At 54.2% G+C, this 20,832-nt stretch overlaps 1 protein-coding gene across 1 annotated transcript; it reads right to left on the bottom strand.

Annotated features, from left to right (window-relative positions):
• Positions 1–114: 114 nt before the first annotated feature.
• Positions 115–13,623, bottom strand: LOC125333573 (protocadherin gamma-A12-like). The gene is made up of 2 exons (XM_048319528.1): positions 12,243–13,623; positions 115–204 (listed from the first exon to the last, which is right to left on the bottom strand). Exons 1-2 carry the CDS (start codon positions 13,330–13,332, stop codon positions 197–199), a joined length of 1,098 nt encoding a protein of 365 aa, XP_048175485.1. The 5' UTR covers positions 13,333–13,623; the 3' UTR covers positions 115–196.
• Positions 13,624–20,832: the final 7,209 nt, after the last annotated feature.

Here is a 20,832-nt window from a genome sequence, read left to right as displayed (position 1 = left end):
ACCCGTCCGTGCCGGATCGCCGCCGTCAATCGCCCTCAGCACCAGCTCGTGAAACGCCGCCTCCTCCCGGTCCAGCGCCTTCGCCAGCACCAGCTCGGGACGCTGATCGCCGCCGGGGCCCGCCTGCACGGCCAGTGAGAAGTGCTCGTCGCCGCTCAGCTCGTAGCTCTGCAGGGAATTCCGGCCCGAGTCCGGATCATGAGCCTCTGTCAGTGGAAATCGCGACCCCGGGGCCGTCATCTCGCTCAGTCTCATATCAGTATCTGCCTCTTGAAAGCTGGGGGCGTTGTCGTTGATATCCGCAATCTCCACTTCGATTTCATAAAACTTCATTTCTTCCTCCACTATCAGCTCACAGCGCAGCACGCATTGCTGCACACTCTCGCACAGCTGCTCTCTGTCGATCCTCTCCGCCGTCACTAAATGTCCCGTCTTCCCGTGCAGAGCGAAATACTGCGTCCTACCTTCAGACACAATGCGGACGCCGCGTTCGCTGAGCGCCGGCAGCTGCAGCCCCAGGTCCTTGGCCACGTTGCCCACGAACGAGCCCTTGGGCATCTCCTCGGGCACCGAGTAGCGCAGCTGCCCCCACGCCGCCTCCCACGCCGCCAGCAGGACGCCCCAGAGCAGAGCTCGCTGCCGCCGGCCCCAGCGCCTCCCCGCCGCGCACATCTCCGCCGCGGCACCGCACCACCGAAACACCGCGAGCAGCTCCCTACCGCCGATCGCCGATCTGTCTCACGCTCCTTCTCGGGCTCGCCGATCCCGGCCGCTGCCTCTGGCAGTCCTCCGGCCTCGGTTCAGCACGGTTCCGCACCGCGGGGACGATCGCAGACCGTCCGCCCGCCGAACCAGGAATCCAGCGATCCCGTGACAGAGCCGGTCCGCAGCGGGCGGGGCTGCAGCGCTCCGAGCTTTCTCTCGCTCCTCTCGGTCAACAGCGGCGCCCGCAGCCTCCTGCCCGCACTGCAGGCACCGAGCGCTGCCGAGCAATGCCCGCCCTGCCTCTCCCACGGCAGCTCGCGGGGACAGGTATTTGCCACAGAGACATCGGTTCCCGTGCAGCGGTGACCTCCTGCATTGGCTTTTCTCCAGCCGGTCTCTGCTTTGATCCTCCAGATCACGATCGAGAGGAAAACAGAGGCATGCTGTGGGCGTGGTGCTTCTACCGCAGGAGATACTAATAATTTACTAATGTCAATATATGTAAATTAAAGCATATTTTTCTGATTTCAACCTGTACATTACCGTTAGTCTTTCCCTGTTTGTTCAAAAGCATCTTCAACAACAGGGTCTGAGATTGAAAACATTAGATATACATATACACACACACACACGGCTAACCTGAGGTATCAGGCTCATCACCATAAGCAGGACGAGACCAATTGCATGCTTCTTGAATTCAGGGAGCTAATTGTTACCTGATTATTATAGGTAGAAATAAAGATGCAGCTAATACTCTCAAAGGAAAACTGGAAGGAATTCGAATCTCTGAATCTCACTCTCCTCAGTTAAATTTAGTGTTCCTTACTTTTCACACAGGAAGCCAGCCTACTGCTGCATTGCCCCCCAAAACAGGTGGCACTCTTTTCTTTCACTCGGGATGGAGAACGTAACTATCCACACACGTTACCTTTGTGGTTCAAATAGGGAAAAAAAAAAACCTAACGAACGGGTCTGTGTACAACTATAAACCAGTTTCAACTACACCCTTTCTGGACAAAGCAACCAGGAAGGAAAAAGCTGCAACATCACTTGTCAGTGGTTTTTTTTCTCCTACTCTGTCACGCAGAACGAGCAGTTCTCCTACAGAGTAAGCATCCAAGTTCAATGCTGCAAACACATTTTAATAATTTATAGAGCACAAGTGTTGAAGACAAAAAGTCTCCACTGAACTTGACTCTGTTATCAAACTTGACTTCGTTATCAAGGAAGAAACAAGTGCCACCGCTGGCTTCCTGCTCTCCATGGAAGGGGGATAGCCCTTTCCTTAAATCAATCATTCATGGAGACAGGAATGTGAACCCCCACAACAATACAACCCCGGGAAACACAGGGGAGCACTGCTGCAAGTTCAAAAGATAGTTGTAGTCAAAGCATTTCAGCTGAAACTAAAGCTGTTATCAAGGAAAAATCAAAAAATTCCGTGACTACAGGGAGACACAGATGAGGAATTCGCATTGACAACACGCCAAGAAAATGAGGGCGGAAAGGACGAAGTTAGGAAAGCCTCAATAACAGAAGGAGCGCGCGGCTTTACAGACCTGTGGTGCGTCGGGATCGGCGGGCGGCTCTCCCGCGACGGCGCTGCTGCTGTTCGGGCTCGGCTTCTCGCAGGAATCCCCGCCCAGAAGCTCCTCCGCAGACAGGATGGGCACCGGCGGCGGCGGCCAAGCGGCCTCGGGCACGGCGCGCGCCGGCGCCGCCACGCACAGGTTGTAGGAGTAGGGCAAGGTGCCCTCGCAGAAGTCGGCCGGGAAGGCGGCGCCGGCCACCGAGAAGCGCTGCGCGCCCAGGCAGCGCAGCACGGCGGGCGGCCCGGCCCGCCGCAGCCGCGCCAGCACGGCCAGCGCCACGCTCAGCACCAAAAGCGCCGACAGCAGCGCCAGCGCCAGCACCAGGTAGAACTGCAGCTCGCCCGCCGCCGCCTCGGCGCCCGCCGCCCGCTCGCTCAGCTCCGGCAGCGCCTCCTGCAAGCTCTCGGCCAGCACCACGTGCAGCGTGGCCGTGGCCGACAGCGCCGGCTGCCCGTGGTCCTTCACCACGGCCACCACACGCTGCTTGGCCGCGTCCCTCTCGGACACGGCGCGCGCCGTGCGCACCTCGCCGCTGTGCAGCCCCACGCGGAACAGCGCCGGCTCCGACGCCTGCACCAGCTCGTACGACAGCCACGCGTTGCGCCCCGCGTCCGCGTCCACCGCCACCACCTTGGCCACCAGGTAGCCGGCCTCGGCCGAGCGCGGCACCACCTCGAACGGCGCCGCCGCCGGGGCCACGCCTCCCGCCGCCGCGCCACCCGCCCCCGCCGCCGGCCACAGCACCCGCGGCGCGTTGTCGTTGCGGTCCAGCACGAACACGCGCACCGTGGCCGTGGAGCTGCGCGCCGGCGAGCCGCCGTCCTGCGCCCGCACCGCCACCGCCAACTCGCGGCACTGCTCGTAGTCCAAGGAGCGCTGCGCGTACAGCGCGCCGCTCCGCGCCTCCACCGACACCAGCGCCGCCGCGCCCGCGCTGCCGCCCGCCAGCCAGTAGCTCACGCGCCCGTTGGCGCCCGCGTCCGCGTCCCGCGCCTGCACGCGCACCACCAGCGCGCCCGCCGCGTTGTTCTCCGCCACGTACGCGCTGTACGCCGCCTCCTCGAACACCGGCGCGTTGTCGTTCACGTCCGACACCTCCAGCACCAGCTCCCTGCTGCTCCACAGCGCCGGCCTGCCCCGGTCCCGGGCCACCACCGTCACGCGATGCTCGGACGCCTCCTCGCGGTCCAGCGCGCTCGCCGTCACCACCTTGTACGAGCCGCCCGACGACGCCACAATCGACAGCGGCGCCTCGCCCGACAGCTCGCACGACACCTGACCGTTCTCACCGGAGTCTCTGTCCCTCACTTTCAGCACGGCCACCACGGTGCCGGTCGGTGCGTCCTCGGGCACAGGGCTCGACAGCGACAGAATGGTGATCTCGGGCGCGTTGTCATTCTCGTCCGTGATGTCTATTTGCACCTTGCAATGAGCGTTCAACCCACCGCCGTCCTTCGCCTCCAGGTTCAAGATGTATTTATTCTTCTCCTCGAAATCGAGGGGACCCGCCGTCCTGATCTCGCCGCTCTCTCTGTCAACAGCGAACAGCGCGAGAACTCCATCCGGGACGTTGCCGAAGGAGTAGGAGACCCGCCCATTGGTGCCCGCGTCCGCATCTGTGGCCACCATCCGCAGCACCAGCGACCCCGCCGGCAGATTCTCAGCCACACGAGCCTCGTAGACAACTTTGCTGAACACGGGCGGGTTGTCGTTGGCGTCTGTCACATTGACCCGAACCTGGACAGTCCCGGATCTCGCGGGGTCCCCGCCATCCAGTGCAGTTAGCACCAGCTCAAAGGAGCTCTGCTTCTCCCGGTCTAATGCTCTCTCTAGCACTAATTCCGGCTGCTTGCTTCCGTCCTGGCTCTCCTTTAAGGCCAGAGAGAAGGACGGGTTGCTGGTGAGCTGGTAAGTGAGCAGCGAGTTGCTGCCGACGTCTGCGTCTTGAGCCGTCTCCAGGGGAAAACGAGCACCGGGAAGCGTCCATTCACCAATCTCGAGGTCGAGAACAGCCTTGCTGAAGGCTGGGGAGTTGTCGTTCACGTCCTCAATGGCCACCTCAATGTGGAAAACGTTCAGCGGGTTGTGCACCAGCGCCTCGAAGCTGACAGAGCAGGACGCCGACTCGCCGCACATCTCCTCCCGATCCAGCCTCTCATTCACGTACAGGTTCCCGTTTTCCTCATTCACCGTGAAGTATTGCTTCTCCTCGCTCAGCCGCAGCTTGCGCGCCGGCAGCTCGTCCGCGCTGAGCCCCAGGTCCCGCGCCAGCGGCCCCACGAGCGAGCCTCTGCCCAGCTCCTCGGCGATGGAGTAGCGGACCCGCTCCGCCGCCGCCCGGCACCACACGCACAGCAGCAGCGCGGCCACCAGCGCTCGCCCACAGCCCGCAGCGCGCCTCTGCCGCCGCCTCACCGCCATTCTCTCTCGCCAGCGCTCGCCGCGCTCCTGCCTCCTGCCGCCGCCCTGCCTCCCTTCCAGCCGCTCTCGCCACACAGCGCAGGGGCCGCCGCAGCGCAGCGAGCCCGCTCTGCCCGCCTCGGACGCCGCTGCTCCCCGCCCAGCGCCGTCTCTCGCCGCCGCCGCCGCCGCTGCTGCCCGTGCCGCTGCCGCTCTGGCCGGCGCCGGGCGAGCGAGCAGCCTGCGGGGGCAGGACGCGGCGGCGGCGGCGGCTCCAGCACCGCTCCTTGGCGGCCAACAGCGGCACCCGGAGGCGCCGCGACGCCGCTGCAGCCGCCTTGTGAAAGTTCATTTCCAAAGTGTGTAAGGCTACTCACTATGGGTACAGCCCCGTGTCTAGTTGCAACAACAAGAGATATGCAAACTGTAAACCTACACAACCCAGTTGCAACTCTTTTCCAAACCCTCTCTATCACTTCATGCCAAACTTGCAAATCTTTTCAACCTTTCCTGATATTCCACTTTGCTGCCCACAGTTGTCACTGAGGCCCATACAAGAGTTGACATTACTCTGAAACGCTCAGGTCTGGGTCTGATTTTGAACAATAATGAACACTGAGGGAGAGATGTGACGTTCAAAGGCAGTGGACCTGCACTCAGACCCGTGTCACTGTACACACCTGCCAAAGGAAAATAAAGCACAAGTGTCTGCTGGCTCTGCACTGTGCACATCCCGGCACTCATTACTCTTTAATGTGGAGAAACTCTCAGTGCTCTTGGTGGACACTTGAAACTTCAGGGCCTGTCATAATAATTGTCATGATATTTCCCCTGCTTTTATTTGGGGAGCTTCTAGGAATAAGTCCTATCATCAGGTAAGGCCATCTAACAACAGCATGATCAACTGAAAATTTTACGGTGATTTCTGATGATGCATACACAAATCCAAAACTCCATATGACCTTATTGAGGAAGGTGCCTTGGGTCTATGATTTTCAGTTGCTTTGCCAGAACTCTCCCTTAAAAACTTGTGCCCAGAGCACCTAGAAATTCACTGAAGCCTAGAGGTATAAGGTAAGAAAACTGCACTGATTTTAAAGGGTCACTACGTCTCTTTTAATTGTACTGGGTGACTTTCCTAAGCTTCAGATATTGCTTTTTTCATCACAACAATGCTTCCTGGCACTTAATAACCCAAAGAAGCCAAACCAAAAACCTCCCACTGCCCCACATGGGGCTGATTATTCCTTACTGTGACAAATCCAGGCCTGCACAGTGTAGGAAATCACAAAGAGGGGAATGTAGTCCTGTAGTCCCCAAAAGATAAGAACGATCTCCAGGCTGGTGGAACTGGCCATCTGTTCTCTACAGTCTGTACTGTGCTCTGCATCTTGGCAGAAGGGGTCCAGAGGTGACTGCTCCTATGCAATAGTGCTCCTTGAGCTTGTCTATGCCTGTTACCCACCTGGAGTCAGCAACGGATGGGGCTGCGCTCCAGTGTTCTTCATGAGGTCTTTTTCACAAAGCAGAAGCTCAAATCCCTCACTCATTTCTGACTGTCAAGAAACAAACCCAAAATCTGTGACAGGCCTCCCTGAGGGAAATACTGGATTCCTGGAATATACAGGTGTGTTGTCATATATCTGCCTTAAAAGAAATGTTTCACGAGGCACCTGGAAGTCACCAGTGTCTGAATGAGCAAGTGAGGCTGTTAACTCTTAGTTTGGACTATATAGTAGTCGGTTTTGGTTTTGGAAATGCAGCAGTGCTTCCACAGGAAGTATAAACTATTTTACCCATTCATTAAATATTCTACCCATGTGTCATCATTCTCATCTGTCTAAAATCCTATTCAACTTTCAGGTTTGTTTATGTCTTCATCATTAACAAAAATACCTCGTGAGAAGATAATGCATAATTATCCTGCACATAAAGGAGATACAGTTGTCTGATCACCCCCATTCCAAGAAGATCTGTAATTATTCAAAAGCACGGGAATGATAAATGGACAAACCAAAAGAGGAGTGGTCAACCAGCAGTGATGTGGTCATTGAACTATTTACTTAGGGGAATCTCTTCCCCTCTTTTATTGCACACACTGTTCCACAAAAGCGTGACTTACTCTAAGGCCATGTTTGCATCTCTTCACTCAGAACTAGAACTCAAGGGTCTGCCACTCACATCTCCTGCCTTTCCCACCAGATATAAGATGACTAAACAAGATACTAAAGGACAAGGCCTTGTTAGATGAAGTTTTGCCACTACTTATAATTAAACCTACATATGGAGAGGAGAAAGAATAAACAATTATATGAGCTATGCAAGGATGCATTAAGAATGTTTTCAGAGAAGCTGATCAGGAGCATAGCTCAGTTTTCACTTCGACCACAGAAATTCATTTCTGAGAGCACCTGGAAGGCATCAAAGTCTCCAGCTGCAAGTCCCTGAGGTCTTACTCTGGACCACACACGGTAAGAAACCCTGACTTTAAAGGCTTTATCATGGGCCTCTTTCTCAAGCTAAGTCTTGTGAGAAAGTTGAACAGGCTTTCTTTTGCACTCTGTTTCTTCATTCTTACACATAGAATTTTGTCTTAGGTAACTGAAGTAAGTATTTCCTGAAAAAAACTCCGCTCACAGCTTCTAGTGCAAAAGCACTGTCCAAAAACAGGGAGACGGAAGCACAACCTTCCAGGAAAAAAATGCCTGAAAGAAAGTTATTACAACTTCAAACAAACTCTCCATTGCCACATTCCAGGGAGATATAGTTTAGATAAAGAGGTTTCACACAGGAATTAGAAACTTGCCAAAGCTGGGCCAAGAACTCTTCTAGAAAAACCTCCAAGGAGCAGAGTGATGTGCAAGTGTCTTTTCCCAGACTCCTTTATCAAACAAAGAAAGTTGTGGGCACAAGGAGTCTCATGCAGACCTTTCCTGGTTTTTGCAATTGACTCTGAGCCAAACAATTTCTCACATAAAGTCAATGTGAGCTGTCATATTTATTTTCTGAAATCTCCCTGCTAGGCAGCTTGGCTGCATGGCGATGACCTCACATTTTATGGGACATCTCTCAAGCTTGGTCCTCGAGGCAGGGAGATCTTTTACCATGAAGAGATGGGTCCAATTTGAGGCTTCCCTGCAGTGCAGCTGGACTGCACACCAGGTAACTTTCCCCTAGAACAGTAACACCCCTCAAGACTTGACATTCCTTACCTAAGATGAAGAGATCTTTCATTGCCCAAGGCGGCCAGACCCCTCAGCCACAGCAGAACCTCAGTAAGTGACTGATAAGTTAATACTAATGAAATCCATGTAGATAATTCCATTAGAGATAAGCCACAGGTGATATCTGAGGCTATGCTTGGACCTGGTTGCATGTAAGTTCATCAGGAGTTTAGAAAGCCAGGAGTTTAATTTGATAAGAGTCCTTTAAATGTTTCATCCATGTAGTAATAGAGTGAACCTTGACATCAAACTTTGTTAAAGACACGCTTCCACAACATCATATTAAGCCACTTTTGATAATACCTCTGACAGAGATTCTTTAGACAATCGAAATAATTCATTAATGACATCAAACCAGGTGTTATCCTTCTAAATGTGGAGCTATTGGACAAATGCTCTCTTATCAGAGGCCTACCACTGCCTTTCAAAATAGAAACCAGGATCACAGACAAAAATGGCACACCATGAAATCAAACAAGCGCTCAGTCAAAACTGCAATAATCCACCTAATTTCCTAATATGAATTCAACCTCTTGTTCTGCATTCACAGTATTTAGTTGCACGATGGATAAATCCAACTACTGGTCCTATGTCAACTGCAAGTGAAAAAGAACTGGACACTGAAGTTCAGCAGTATTTTACAGAACCCGAAGTATATCAAAGTCTTTGTCTTGGCAGCTAAACACCTTCAGGGTGTGAGTAGAAACTGCTCTCCCAGTCTGTTAATTTCAACAGATCCCTTCTTCAAGGTCTATCAGCCAAACTCAGACCCAGTTTTAGAACATGAGAAGCAACAAGGAAGGAATGACAAACCCACAGAAGTGAAGAAATTATAGCTTAACATTTCAGGCTGTGTCAAATGTAGCAGGTACACAGGAGGAAGTATCTAATATCATGAGGCACAGATCTCCAAGTAATTTCTTTCAAGAAGATGAAATAGAAAATGCACAGGATCGCAACAATGGGATTCATATAACAAAAAATGGAAACTGAATGTTTCCACCACCCTTTTAGGCATTTCGAACCACAGCCAAGCAAACCTGTCCTGTCTCTGTGCAGACAGAATGTTTCCGTGCGCTCAAGTATCATGCAAGAGAGGAGCTACCTTTGAAGACAGACATCATGGAAAGCCATATTTCCCACACAACTTCTGCTTATGGAGAAGAGGTATCATAATACAAACACATGCATCAGAATATAAAATGTTCTAGAGGGCATAAGCTACACGTGGTTCAGTTAAAGTCTCAGTCTTCAGAATCAACTCAAAGACAACATCGTTCTTCTTCAGCACATGGGCATTTCAGAAGACATGTGACTCTGCAAAAATTAATGCAAACTTTATGTCTACATCCAAGAACCAGCATTCTCAGGAAGAGTTCTATCTGACGTAAGAGAGGATAAAATGAGTAAGTTTCTTACAAATACTTCAAATGTCAAGTAAATTTCTAGCAGAAGTACCCTCTCATCCTTTACATTCCCCGTGTTCTAAAAAATCATATTAAAACCACGTTTGAGATCTCTGATGGCGATTCTCTAGGCAATGTAAACCACTCATTCACAGCATCTACCCACACATCATCTCTCTAAATGCAGAGTTATTGGACAAATGCTCTATTATCAGAGAACTACCACTGTCTTTAAAAACAGAGAAAGCAGGATCACAGAAAAGATGGCAAAAGCCTTGGTACTGGGCACAGTATCAAATAATTGTTCAGCTAAAACTGCATTGATTCACCTTTTCCCTGGTATGACGCCATTCTCTGTCCTCCTTGTTCTGTATTCACAGCCTTTACTCACACATTACATGACATAACACCAACAGTTACTTCATAAAAACAAGAGCCACTTATAACATCTGAAGGTTGGTCAAGGCTGAGAAAAGCATAATTCAACCATGATTAAATTCTACATCCAGACACAGTAGAACATATAGCAAGAAAAATGATGCTTCATGTGGCAGTTCTTACACACAGAATCTCTGAAGCAACTTTGCACTTCCCTGGGTATTGCTTGCAGACAAATTCTTCAGGGGATTGGCCTCCCCTTTATGGATGCAGGAAAAGGGCACCTGCTGTAAGTGTCACAGGCCTTGGCAACTGCCACAACATGAAGAGACACCCAGCCAGGTGACGGTACAATCCTCTCTTTTCCTGCTTTAGGCCACTCTCTGGCTGACTTTGCACTGACTGCTCACCATGAGTATGTGACAAGCAAGAGCATTGATGCTGCTAAGATGTTCAGACACATTATCAGACACACGCAGGCCCACCTTTACCTCATTGAAACGAGCAAGGCAGAATTCAATTGCCTGTCGCTGGAAACAGCATGCAGTAGGAAAGCAAACTGATGAACTCAATACTTGTCCATTTTTTTGCCCTGCCCAAACACTGCAGAACATCAAAGCTGCCTCTGAAAAAAAGTTGTATGTACATCTTCTCCTTACGTAAGAACAAAGGTCAAAACATTAACACATTAAAGAACTTTTTCTGCTCTTCACATTACTCAAAGAAACTTAAAATAGTCTCAAGTTCATAAGAGATATACATATCTGATAAAACCCCAGTCACTAAAGTATCAGCTCAAAGACACCTTCAGCACGAGGGCAATTCAGCAACGAGGTCAACAGATCTGATCAGATACTATCAAATATAAAGGTCCACAACAGGATCCTCTGAAGAAACAAGCCAGAAAGTTAACAGCTGCAGAAATCTAGTAATCACCACATACCCTTCAAGGTTATGGCACAGCATAAAACACAGTGCTCACGTAAGAAACACCATATAAAACGTCCAGTCAGCAACACACCCACTGCTCCTGCCCCATGCCACCCGCCACATGTAAGCCTGGGCAGTGAAAAAATGTTCGCCTTCTCCCTATTTAGGGCACAGACTACGGGGTGAAACAGCAAGGAAGCAGGAAAGGTAAGCATTGCTGAAAGAGTATGGTTGAAAGGAACTCACCGGTGCAGCGGCTGGGTCCGTGGGGCGAGTGCCGACAGGTTCTTCTTCCCCGAGCAGCGGTGCGGGCTCGTCGGGCGGCGGCCGGGCCGGCAGGGTGTCGCAGCAGCTGCCGCCCGAGAAGCGCAGCTGGCTCTTGCGCGAGTCGGCCGTGAGCGACACCTCGTGCGAGTAGGACTGCAGGAAGGCGCGCACGCCGTCGATGCCCACGAAGTGCGAGACCGGCACGCCGCGCAAGACGCCGCTGTCGGCCGCCAGCAGCTGCTCGCGGCGCCAGCGGCGCAGGCGCAGCGCCAGCAGCAGCAGCAGGAAGGCGACGAACAGGCAGGACACGGCGGCCACGGCCAGCACGAGCCAGCGCGTCAGGCTGCCGGCCGGCTCGCCCGGCGCCGCCGCCTCGGCCGCGCTGCCCAGCTCGGCCAGCAGCTCGGCCACGCTCTCGGCCAGCACCACGCTCAGCGTGGCCGTGGCCGACAGCGCCGGCCGCCCGTGGTCCTTCACCACCACCACCAGGCTCTGGCGCGCCGCGTCGCGGGCCAGCGGGAAGCGCGCCGTGCGCACCTCGCCGCTGTGCAGCCCCACGCGGAACAGCCCCGGCTCCGTCGCCTTGGCCAGCTCGTAGGACAGCCACGCGTTCTGCCCCACGTCCGCGTCCACCGCCACCACCTTGGCCACCAGCGCGCCGGGCTCCGACGAGCGCGGCGCCAGCTCCACGCCCGACCAGCCCCCCTTGCCCGATGCCACAGGCGGAGCCGCGGGCGGGTAGAGCACCTGCGGCGCGTTGTCGTTCTCGTCCACGATCAGCAGCCGCACCGACACGTTGCTGCTCAGCGCCGGCGCGCCGCCGTCCTCCGCACGCACCCACAGCTCCAGCTCGCGCACCTCCTCGTAGTCGAAGGAGCGCAGCGCGTACAGCGCGCCCGTCTCCGCCTGCACCGACACGTACGACGACAGCGGCGCGCCCCGCACCCGCCCCTCCCACAGCCGGTACCGCACGCGCGCGTTCTGCCCCCAGTCCGCGTCCGTCGCGCGCACCGTCAGCACCAGCGCGCCCGCCGCGTTGTTCTCCGCCAGCCGCGCGCTGTAGCGCTCCTGCGCGAACACCGGCGCGTTGTCGTTCACGTCCAGCACCCGCAGCGCCAGCACCGCGCTGCTCTGCAGCGCCGGCGACCCGCCGTCGGCCGCCCGCACCGTCACGTTGTACTCTGACACCTGCTCCCGGTCCAGCTCTCTCGCTGTCACGACGCGGTAATAGTCGTCAAAAGACTTCTCCAGCCGGAACGGGACGTCCCCGTCTAGCGAGCAGTGCACGGCGCCGTTGGCCCCCGAGTCACGGTCCTGCACATGCAACAGGGCCACAACACTCCCCGGAGGGGCGTCCTCCGAGATCTCGTTCAACTTTGACGATACTGTCAGTTCAGGCGCATTGTCGTTGACATCTGTCACAGTGATCACGACTTTTGTCGTGTCGAAAAGAGCTCCACTATCATGTGCCTGCACCTCCAATTCGTACGAATCGCCTTCCTCGAAATCCAGGATCCTCAACAGCTTGATCGCTCCAGTCTCAGAATCCAGATGGAAAATATCCAATGCTGTGTCGGTCTCTTTCTTCATGGAGTATTTCACCTGCCCGTACAGCCCCTCGTCGGCGTCTGTGGCCGTGACAGTGACGAGGACAGAGCCCACGGGCACATCCTCGGGCACACGCACCGTGTACTCCGCCTGGCTGAACACGGGTGCGTTGTCGTTCGCGTCCAGCACTGTCACACGGATCCGAGCTGTGCCCGTCCGTGCCGGATCGCCGCCGTCACTCGCCCTCAGCACCAGCTCGTGAAACGCCGCCTCTTCCCGGTCCAGCGCCTTCGCCAGTACCAGCTCGGGACGCTGATCGCCGCCGGGGCCCGCCTGCACGGCCAGCGAGAAGTGCTCGTCGCCGCTCAGCTCGTAGCTCTGCAGGGAATTCCTTCCTGTATCGGGGTCATGAGCCCTGGGAAGTGAAAACCGCGAGGCCGGGGCTGTTGCCTCACTCATTCTCAGTTCAATTTCTGCCTCTCGAAATGTCGGCACGTTGTCGTTAATGTCCTTGATTTCTACCTCTATTCCGTAAACCTGCATCTGTCCCTCCACTATCAGCTCACAGCGCAGCACGCATTTCTCCACCAGCCGGCACAGCTGCTCTCTGTCGATTCTTTCCGCCGTCACTAAATGTCCCGACTTCCCGTGCAGAGTGAAATACTGCGTCCTACCTCTTTCTACAATGTGGACGCTGCGATCGCTGAGCGCCCGTAGCTGCAGCCCCAGGTCCTTGGCCACGTCGCCCACGAACGAGCCCTTGGGCATCTCCTCGGGCACCGAGTAGCGCAGCTGCCCCCACGCCGCCTCCCACGCTGCCAGCAGGACGCCCCAGAGCAGAGCTCGCTGCCGCCGGCCCCAGCGCCTCCCCGCCGCGCACATCTCCGCCGCGGCACCGCCGGCACCGAATCACCGCTCCCCGCCGGTCACTCCGCCGATCCCGCTACTTCTCCGCTCACCTCTTCCGGCACCGCCGCCTCTCCGCAGCCCGGTTCTCCACCGTGGGAACGATCGCAGACCGCTCGCTCGCTGAGCCCAACAGGGAGCGGGCGATCGAGCGGGTCCGCAGCGGGCGGGGCTGCAGCGCTCCGAGCTTCCTCTCGCTCCTCTCGGTCAACAGCGGCGCCCGCAGCCTCCTGCCCGCACTGCAGGCACCGAGCGCTGCCGAGCGCTGCTTTGCCCACGAGCAGCTGAGCGGGAAGGAGATATTTGCCGCAGACACCTCCTTCTTTTCTCCAGCCGATCTCTTCTTTTATGCTCGAACACATCATGACCGGGAGGAAAGCAGAGGTGTCTCGTGAGCGGGGTGTTTCTAACTCACAGAAAAATACAATTTGCTACCGGCGATATAGGTAAAGTAAAATATCTTGTCTGATTTTATTGTGTAGAACTCCTATCCTATTAGTCTAAAAACACGAGGTGAAGCCGTGCTGCTTGAATGACTGGACGACGATAGCAAAACAAAAGAGGCTCACAGATACACAACGCCATAATCAAACACACAATTCTGTCCACAGGAGTAGTGGAGATATCTGGCTCATTAACCCAAGCAGCAGGAACTTCGTTTGAAATTCCTCAGTTCATACAGAAGACGGTATAATTTAACTACTGCACTATGACTAAGAAGAGCCATTTAAAGGCAGAAGAAGGTGGGGTCTAACACAGCCCCTTACAACTGACAGGAAGTTTGATTGCTCAGGCACCTTCCAGGTGCTCTGGGATGTCTCCCTATAAGATATTCATGGGAACAGAGGACAGGAGGGGAACCCCTGGCAATTCAAAGATCATTATCGCCCACCCCCCGATTTCAGACAGTAGCTCACTGGAGCACTTTTCGCTGACTGTACTACAACTAACCTGGAATCATGAAGTATCTGCTGTGAACCTGGCCAGAATAAACTAAGTTTATACACATTTACACTTAATGAAGTCGTTCTGTAGCCACAGGAAAGAGCTTTCACGTTCTCAAAACCCAAGGTGCAAGGAATTGCAGTTTGTTAGTAGAGTATTATGCTAGTTTTTCTTATTCACGTTGGCACGACATATTTTCAACAAAATACTGTAGAACAGTAAGAGAAGAGCTGTACACCCTAAACGGTGGGGACCATGGATAAATGTGTAATTGGACTTCATTCAAGTACTTGTCATTTGGTGGATCTCCTCGATATTTGATGAAAGTTTTCCGGGTCTTAGTGGCCTATCCTTGTAGAAACCGATGTAATAACTAGTGAAAAAAAATTGAGGACGATTAAAATAAGGTACAAATTATCCTCACTTTCTGCAAAAAGCACAGAAAAAGAAAACTAGCTCTACTTGTTTTCTTTTTTGAGCCCATTCTACACCTTCACTTGCGAATGAAAAGACCATCAGGAATTTAAAAAAATATTAAAATATTAAAAGAATAAAAATATTCTACACCTCCACTTGTGAAGGCAAGGGCGATCAGGAATTTCAAAAAAACATTAGAATACCACTCAGGATGGAAAAACACTGCTAACAACAGCTAACTGCTCCCATTACTGTTACCATTCACGACATTTCTGTAGCAGCATTTCCCACAGAATTGGTGACATCTTCGTCTTTCACAACTGGTGGATTGCCTGTCACTCTCCATTCATGTAATCCCACTCTCAAATTGCCTTAAGAATATAATAGTGAAAAGGAAGAATTAACACAAGAGTTTTCATCCTGCCATCCACCAGCATCCAGAAACATTATATCGATTAAGACAAATCGATTAGGAAGGAAAAATCCCCAACACCAAGTGTCAAGTTTGTTTTTCCCAGACCCGTCATACAGATTCAGCGAATCTCCCTATATAGAATAGCCTTCACTGTTACCACGAATACAATTTAACACAACGGAACAGTTCTAGAGAACAACTTGCATTTGTATCTGAAACTGCTACTGCCGAAAAAACAAGACCTGGGGCTTCTGAACGCATACTCTTAGAAAAAGGAGTGACCCCAATTTCTCATCTCGTCACGGAAAAACATAGCAACACACCCCATTCACATCATGCGGAAAAACCCAGGGAAAAGAAGAAAACAGTTCGGAAAGGCTCAAGAACAAGAACAGGAATAATCAGACTTACACACCTGAGCTGCGTCGAGGCCGGCAGGCGCCTGCTCCTCGACGGCGCTGCTGCTGTTCGGGCTCGGCTTCTCGCAGGAATCCCCGCCCAGAAGCTCCTCCGCAGACAGGATGGGCACCGGCGGCGGCGGCCAAGCGGCCTCGGGCACGGCGCGCGCCGGCGCCGCCACGCACAGGTTGTAGGAGTAGGGCAAGGTGCCCTCGCAGAAGTCGGCCGGGAAGGCGGCGCCGGCCACCGAGAAGCGCTGCGCGCCCAGGCAGCGCAGCACGGCGGGCGGCCCGGCCCGCCGCAGCCGCGCCAGCACGGCCAGCGCCACGCTCAGCACCAAAAGCGCCGACAGCAGCGCCAGCGCCAGCACCAGGTAGAACTGCAGCTCGCCCGCCGCCGCCTCGGCGCCCGCCGCCCGCTCGCTCAGCTCCGGCAGCGCCTCCTGCAAGCTCTCGGCCAGCACCACGTGCAGCGTGGCCGTGGCCGACAGCGCCGGCTGCCCGTGGTCCTTCACCACGGCCACCACACGCTGCTTGGCCGCGTCCCTCTCGGACACGGCGCGCGCCGTGCGCACCTCGCCGCTGTGCAGCCCCACGCGGAACAGCGCCGGCTCCGACGCCTGCACCAGCTCGTACGACAGCCACGCGTTGCGCCCCGCGTCCGCGTCCACCGCCACCACCTTGGCCACCAGGTAGCCGGCCTCGGCCGAGCGCGGCACCACCTCGAACGGCGCCGCCGCCGGGGCCACGCCTCCCGCCGCCGCGCCACCCGCCCCCGCCGCCGGCCACAGCACCCGCGGCGCGTTGTCGTTGCGGTCCAGCACGAACACGCGCACCGTGGCCGTGGAGCTGCGCGCCGGCGAGCCGCCGTCCTGCGCCCGCACCGCCACCGCCAACTCGCGGCACTGCTCGTAGTCCAAGGAGCGCTGCGCGTACAGCGCGCCGCTCCGCGCCTCCACCGACACCAGCGCCGCCGCGCCCGCGCTGCCGCCCGCCAGCCAGTAGCTCACGCGCCCGTTGGCGCCCGCGTCCGCGTCCCGCGCCTGCACGCGCACCACCAGCGCGCCCGCCGCGTTGTTCTCCGCCACGTACGCGCTGTACGCCGCCTCCTCGAACACCGGCGCGTTGTCGTTCACGTCCGACACCTCCAGCACCAGCTCCCTGCTGCTCCACAGCGCCGGCCTGCCACGGTCCACGGCAGTGATGGTGATATTGTAAGCGGAGACATTTTCTCTGTCCAGGGGCCTGGCTATTATTAGTTTGTATGTGTTCTCTGATGAAGGTTCTAATTTGAAAGGCAAATTTCCGTCCATTTTACAGCTCACCTCTCCATTTTCTCCCGCATCTCTGTCACGGACATTAATCACAGCTACAACTGTGCTCGGGACTGAGTCTTCCGGTATCGGGTTCAAGATAGGCAGGAGGGAAAGGGCTGGCGCATTGTCGTTTACGTCTATAATGTCTATGTGCACTTTGGCATGTGCAGTGAGCCCGCCCCCATCCTTGCCCTCCACACTCGCTTCGTAATATTTCCTTTCTTCATAATCTAAGGGTCCTGAAACCTTCACGTCCCCTGTCCTGGGGTCCAAAGTGAAGACCTGGTGGACACTTTTTGCTATGTCGCTGAAGGAGTAGGTAATTTCTGCATTTGTACCTTCGTCATTGTCGGTAGCTTTCACCTGAAAAGCTAAGGAGCCTTCTGGCAGGTTTTCCATCAGTCGAACCTTGTAGATTTCTTTCGTGAATACTGGTGGGTTGTCGTTTGCGTCGGTCACGTTAATCTTAATCTGGGCTGTCCCGGATCGGACTGGATCCCCACCATCTACCGCCGTCAAAATCAAATGGTGATTTCTCTGTTTTTCTCGATCTAAGAATTTCTCCAGTACCAGCTCCGCGTGCTTCGTCCCATCAGGGCTCTCCCTCACTACGAGGGAGAAGAGTGGGTTGGGGGTAAGTTCGTAGTTCTGTAAAGAGTTCGCCCCAATGTCGGGGTCTCTGCCGCTGCCCAATGGGAACCTGGTACCAGGAGGCGTCGACTCGATTATTTCTATGGTAACAAATTCTCTGTCAAACTGCGGCGCATTGTCATTGATATCCTGGATAGTGACACTCACATGAAATATGTCAAAAGGGTTTTCCACGACTGCCTCCAAGAAGAGGACACAGGGCGACACGGCCCCGCAGATGCTCTCTCGGTCTATCCTGTCGTTTACACGCAGATTTGTATTATCTTCCTCGAGAGTGAAGTACTGCTTTTCGTCACCAGCAACTATCCGCAGCTTGCGCGCCGGCAGCTCGCCCGGGCTGAGCCCCAGGTCCCGCGCCAGCGGCCCCACGAGCGAGCCTCTGCTCAGCTCCTCGGCGATGGAGTAGCGGACCCGCTCCGCCGCCGCCCGGCACCACACGCACAGCAGCACTGCCAGCAACGCGACCCGCCCAGCGCCTGCCCAGCCCTGCGCTGCCAATCTGACCTCCATTCCCTGCTTTCCTGAAGGGTATTCTCCGGACGATTTAAAATTAGGATTTCCGGGTAGCTAAACAGGTATCCGAAAGAAATAAATATATGAAATCCCTGTTGCCGGTCGGAGGACGGGCTGAGCCGAGCTGTTCCTGCTTTTCTCTCTGCTCTGCGCAGTGCAGAGCAGCGCTACGCGGGGGCCGGGGAGGAGCCGACGGCGGAGCAGCTTCTTCGCCTTGGCCAACAGTGACACCCTGAGTCCATGTCTGAGAACCGCAGCGTCCAAGAGAAAGAATAGCCCGAAGGTCCTGCTCTGCACTCCCTTGAATCGGGAAGGATTGGAAAATACAGATGTCAGGAGCGAAAAACAGAAAACCTCTATCAGTACTGAAGCCTTGCATCTAGGAATTCCCATTGTCTGAATTCCTTACACCTGCAAGTCTTCCGTCCGACAGATCCTCCTCCGTTTCTTGAGGGATGTGGGGCAGGACCTTATCTCTGCCACGCTGTGATCTTACTGATCTCCTGGGTGGGACACTCGGTGTCCCCGCTGCCATCATCTCGCCTCCGTGAGGGAAAAGGCAGGGCGGATCGAACGCTGAAACACTGCTCGTGGGTAGCAGGTTTATTTATGATAGCTGAGAGATCCCCGACTAACACTAAGCTTTCCATCTTTGAACGGTGGTCGTTGATGGACAAGCCAAGCCGGGAATCCCAGGTGCTGAGAACACCACAGCGGTCACATCAGACCTGATCCCATCTCTTTTGACATTTAAAGCTCAGCATCATCTCATCAGTACCCATACAACCCAACCCCGAATTTTTTTGTGTGTGTCTCCCACAAACCACTCCCTGATATCCTAAACAAGCCAATATTGTAGCTGGTCTCAGGCATTAAAGAACATTTCCTGGGAAATGTTGACGGCAGTCATGGTTGTTTGAACAACCAAGAGTAAACAGACAGATTCCTTGCAAAAAGCCATTTTATCTTACCTGTAAGTTAGAACCTCGTGTCTCTTATAGTAAAAAAACAAACTCAAACCCACAAACAAAAAAATAACAACAAAAACCCTGAAGGAAGTCTGTATTATCACAGCCCCTTATGCAGAAGGCAAGGGGAGGTTAGAAAATTCTCCACTCTGTCTACTCGGTGGAGTTGCTCTTGCATATGCTCCAATCCTGGGCCTCTGAGATGCCAATTTCAAGACCTCCTCCCCTTCGCAGTAACATCTCATTAGAAAATATGTTTTCTTGCTAGCTCTGGCAGTTCATCCAGTGAAGGCTAATTCCTTTCCCTCCAGCTGCACCTACACACAACTTACGGTAACAAATTAATAACCTGTCAGAACAAGACGTGGATTTGAATTTGTAATGTTCCAGAAGCCACGCAAGACTGTGAGCATCTCCACATGATATCGAGAGATGGATGTGGTTATTTACATGGGGACAGGGGAACTCTGTTGAAACATGTCGCAGTCAATTCACTGCCTCCTATACGGCCAGAATTGCTGTAACAACCCAGACACACATTTTCATGCATCACACACCGAAACACTGTCCAAATTCGTGTTTTCAAGATTAACTCGCAGTCCAAAATTACTACAATATAAATAAATAGTGGTGAATGGTACTTTGCATTTAAGTATTTTTTCATCTATATTCTAATAAATATACTCCATTTCGATTACTATACCTGTATAGTATAGTAATATATATACAACTACATTTGTATCGAATCCAAAGGTTAAGTCACAAAGCCCAACAGTGGGAAAAAAACTCGATCAGAGGAATTCGTCACCATTTAATATGAATCTCTTAGTAGAAATTCTAGTGCCCTTAAGCGGGATTGATTAACTCGTTTTTTGAAGGCAGATATGGAAGAAATCTGGGACTTCAAGGTGTCGGCTTTTAAGCTACAAGATCCCCGAATTCTACCGGAATTTGAGAGTTGATACAGGGGATTACAATGAAGTGCTGGGTACCGGGTACTAGCAAGTATTTAAACAATTTCAAAGAACGGTCAGAAGAAGACAAAGAGAATGAGTTTTCCTTGTGAAGTTGCACATACAACAGAACCTTCCAGCCTTGGGGAAAGTGAGATAAAAAGAGCTCTGGCAAGTGGTAGAGAACATGGCACATAAAACACACAAGGCAGATTCAGCATGCATTCAGGAGATGACATTCATGAGCAGGTGACTATCTTAAAACTTGGTTTCCAAGACTGTGAACCATGCACTGTGAAAAGTCTATGGCTATCCGAAGGAACCTAAACACGGCGTCCACTAAATAAAGTTTAAAAATTAACGTACCTGAAAGGCAATGTGCCCAACGCTTTCGGAAACTTGATCTCCTGAAGGGACAAGATCACCCGAAGCTTCGTCTGGTGGCCGGGCCGGCAGGGTGTCGCAGCAGCTGCCGCCCGAGAAGCGCAGCTGGCTCTTGCGCGAGTCGGCCGTGAGCGACACCTCGTGCGAGTAGGACTGCAGGAAGGCGCGCACGCCGTCGATGCCCACGAAGTGCGAGACCGGCACGCCGCGCAAGACGCCGCTGTCGGCCGCCAGCAGCTGCTCGCGGCGCCAGCGGCGCAGGCGCAGCGCCAGCAGCAGCAGCAGGAAGGCGACGAACAGGCAGGACACGGCGGCCACGGCCAGCACGAGCCAGCGCGTCAGGCTGCCGGCCGGCTCGCCCGGCGCCGCCGCCTCGGCCGCGCTGCCCAGCTCGGCCAGCAGCTCGGCCACGCTCTCGGCCAGCACCACGCTCAGCGTGGCCGTGGCCGACAGCGCCGGCCGCCCGTGGTCCTTCACCACCACCACCAGGCTCTGGCGCGCCGCGTCGCGGGCCAG

Source organism: Corvus hawaiiensis, chromosome 15, assembly GCF_020740725.1.
Source record: "Corvus hawaiiensis isolate bCorHaw1 chromosome 15, bCorHaw1.pri.cur, whole genome shotgun sequence".
Classification (NCBI taxonomy): domain Eukaryota; kingdom Metazoa; phylum Chordata; class Aves; order Passeriformes; family Corvidae; genus Corvus; species Corvus hawaiiensis.
This window is presented reverse-complemented; position numbering and strand designations above follow the sequence as displayed.

What these genes read in the sequence shown, in the direction of transcription:
- LOC125333573 (XM_048319528.1), bottom strand. Translation starts at nt 13,332, where the DNA reads ATGTGCGCGGCGGGGAGGCGCTGGGGCCGGCGGCAGCGAGCTCTGCTC.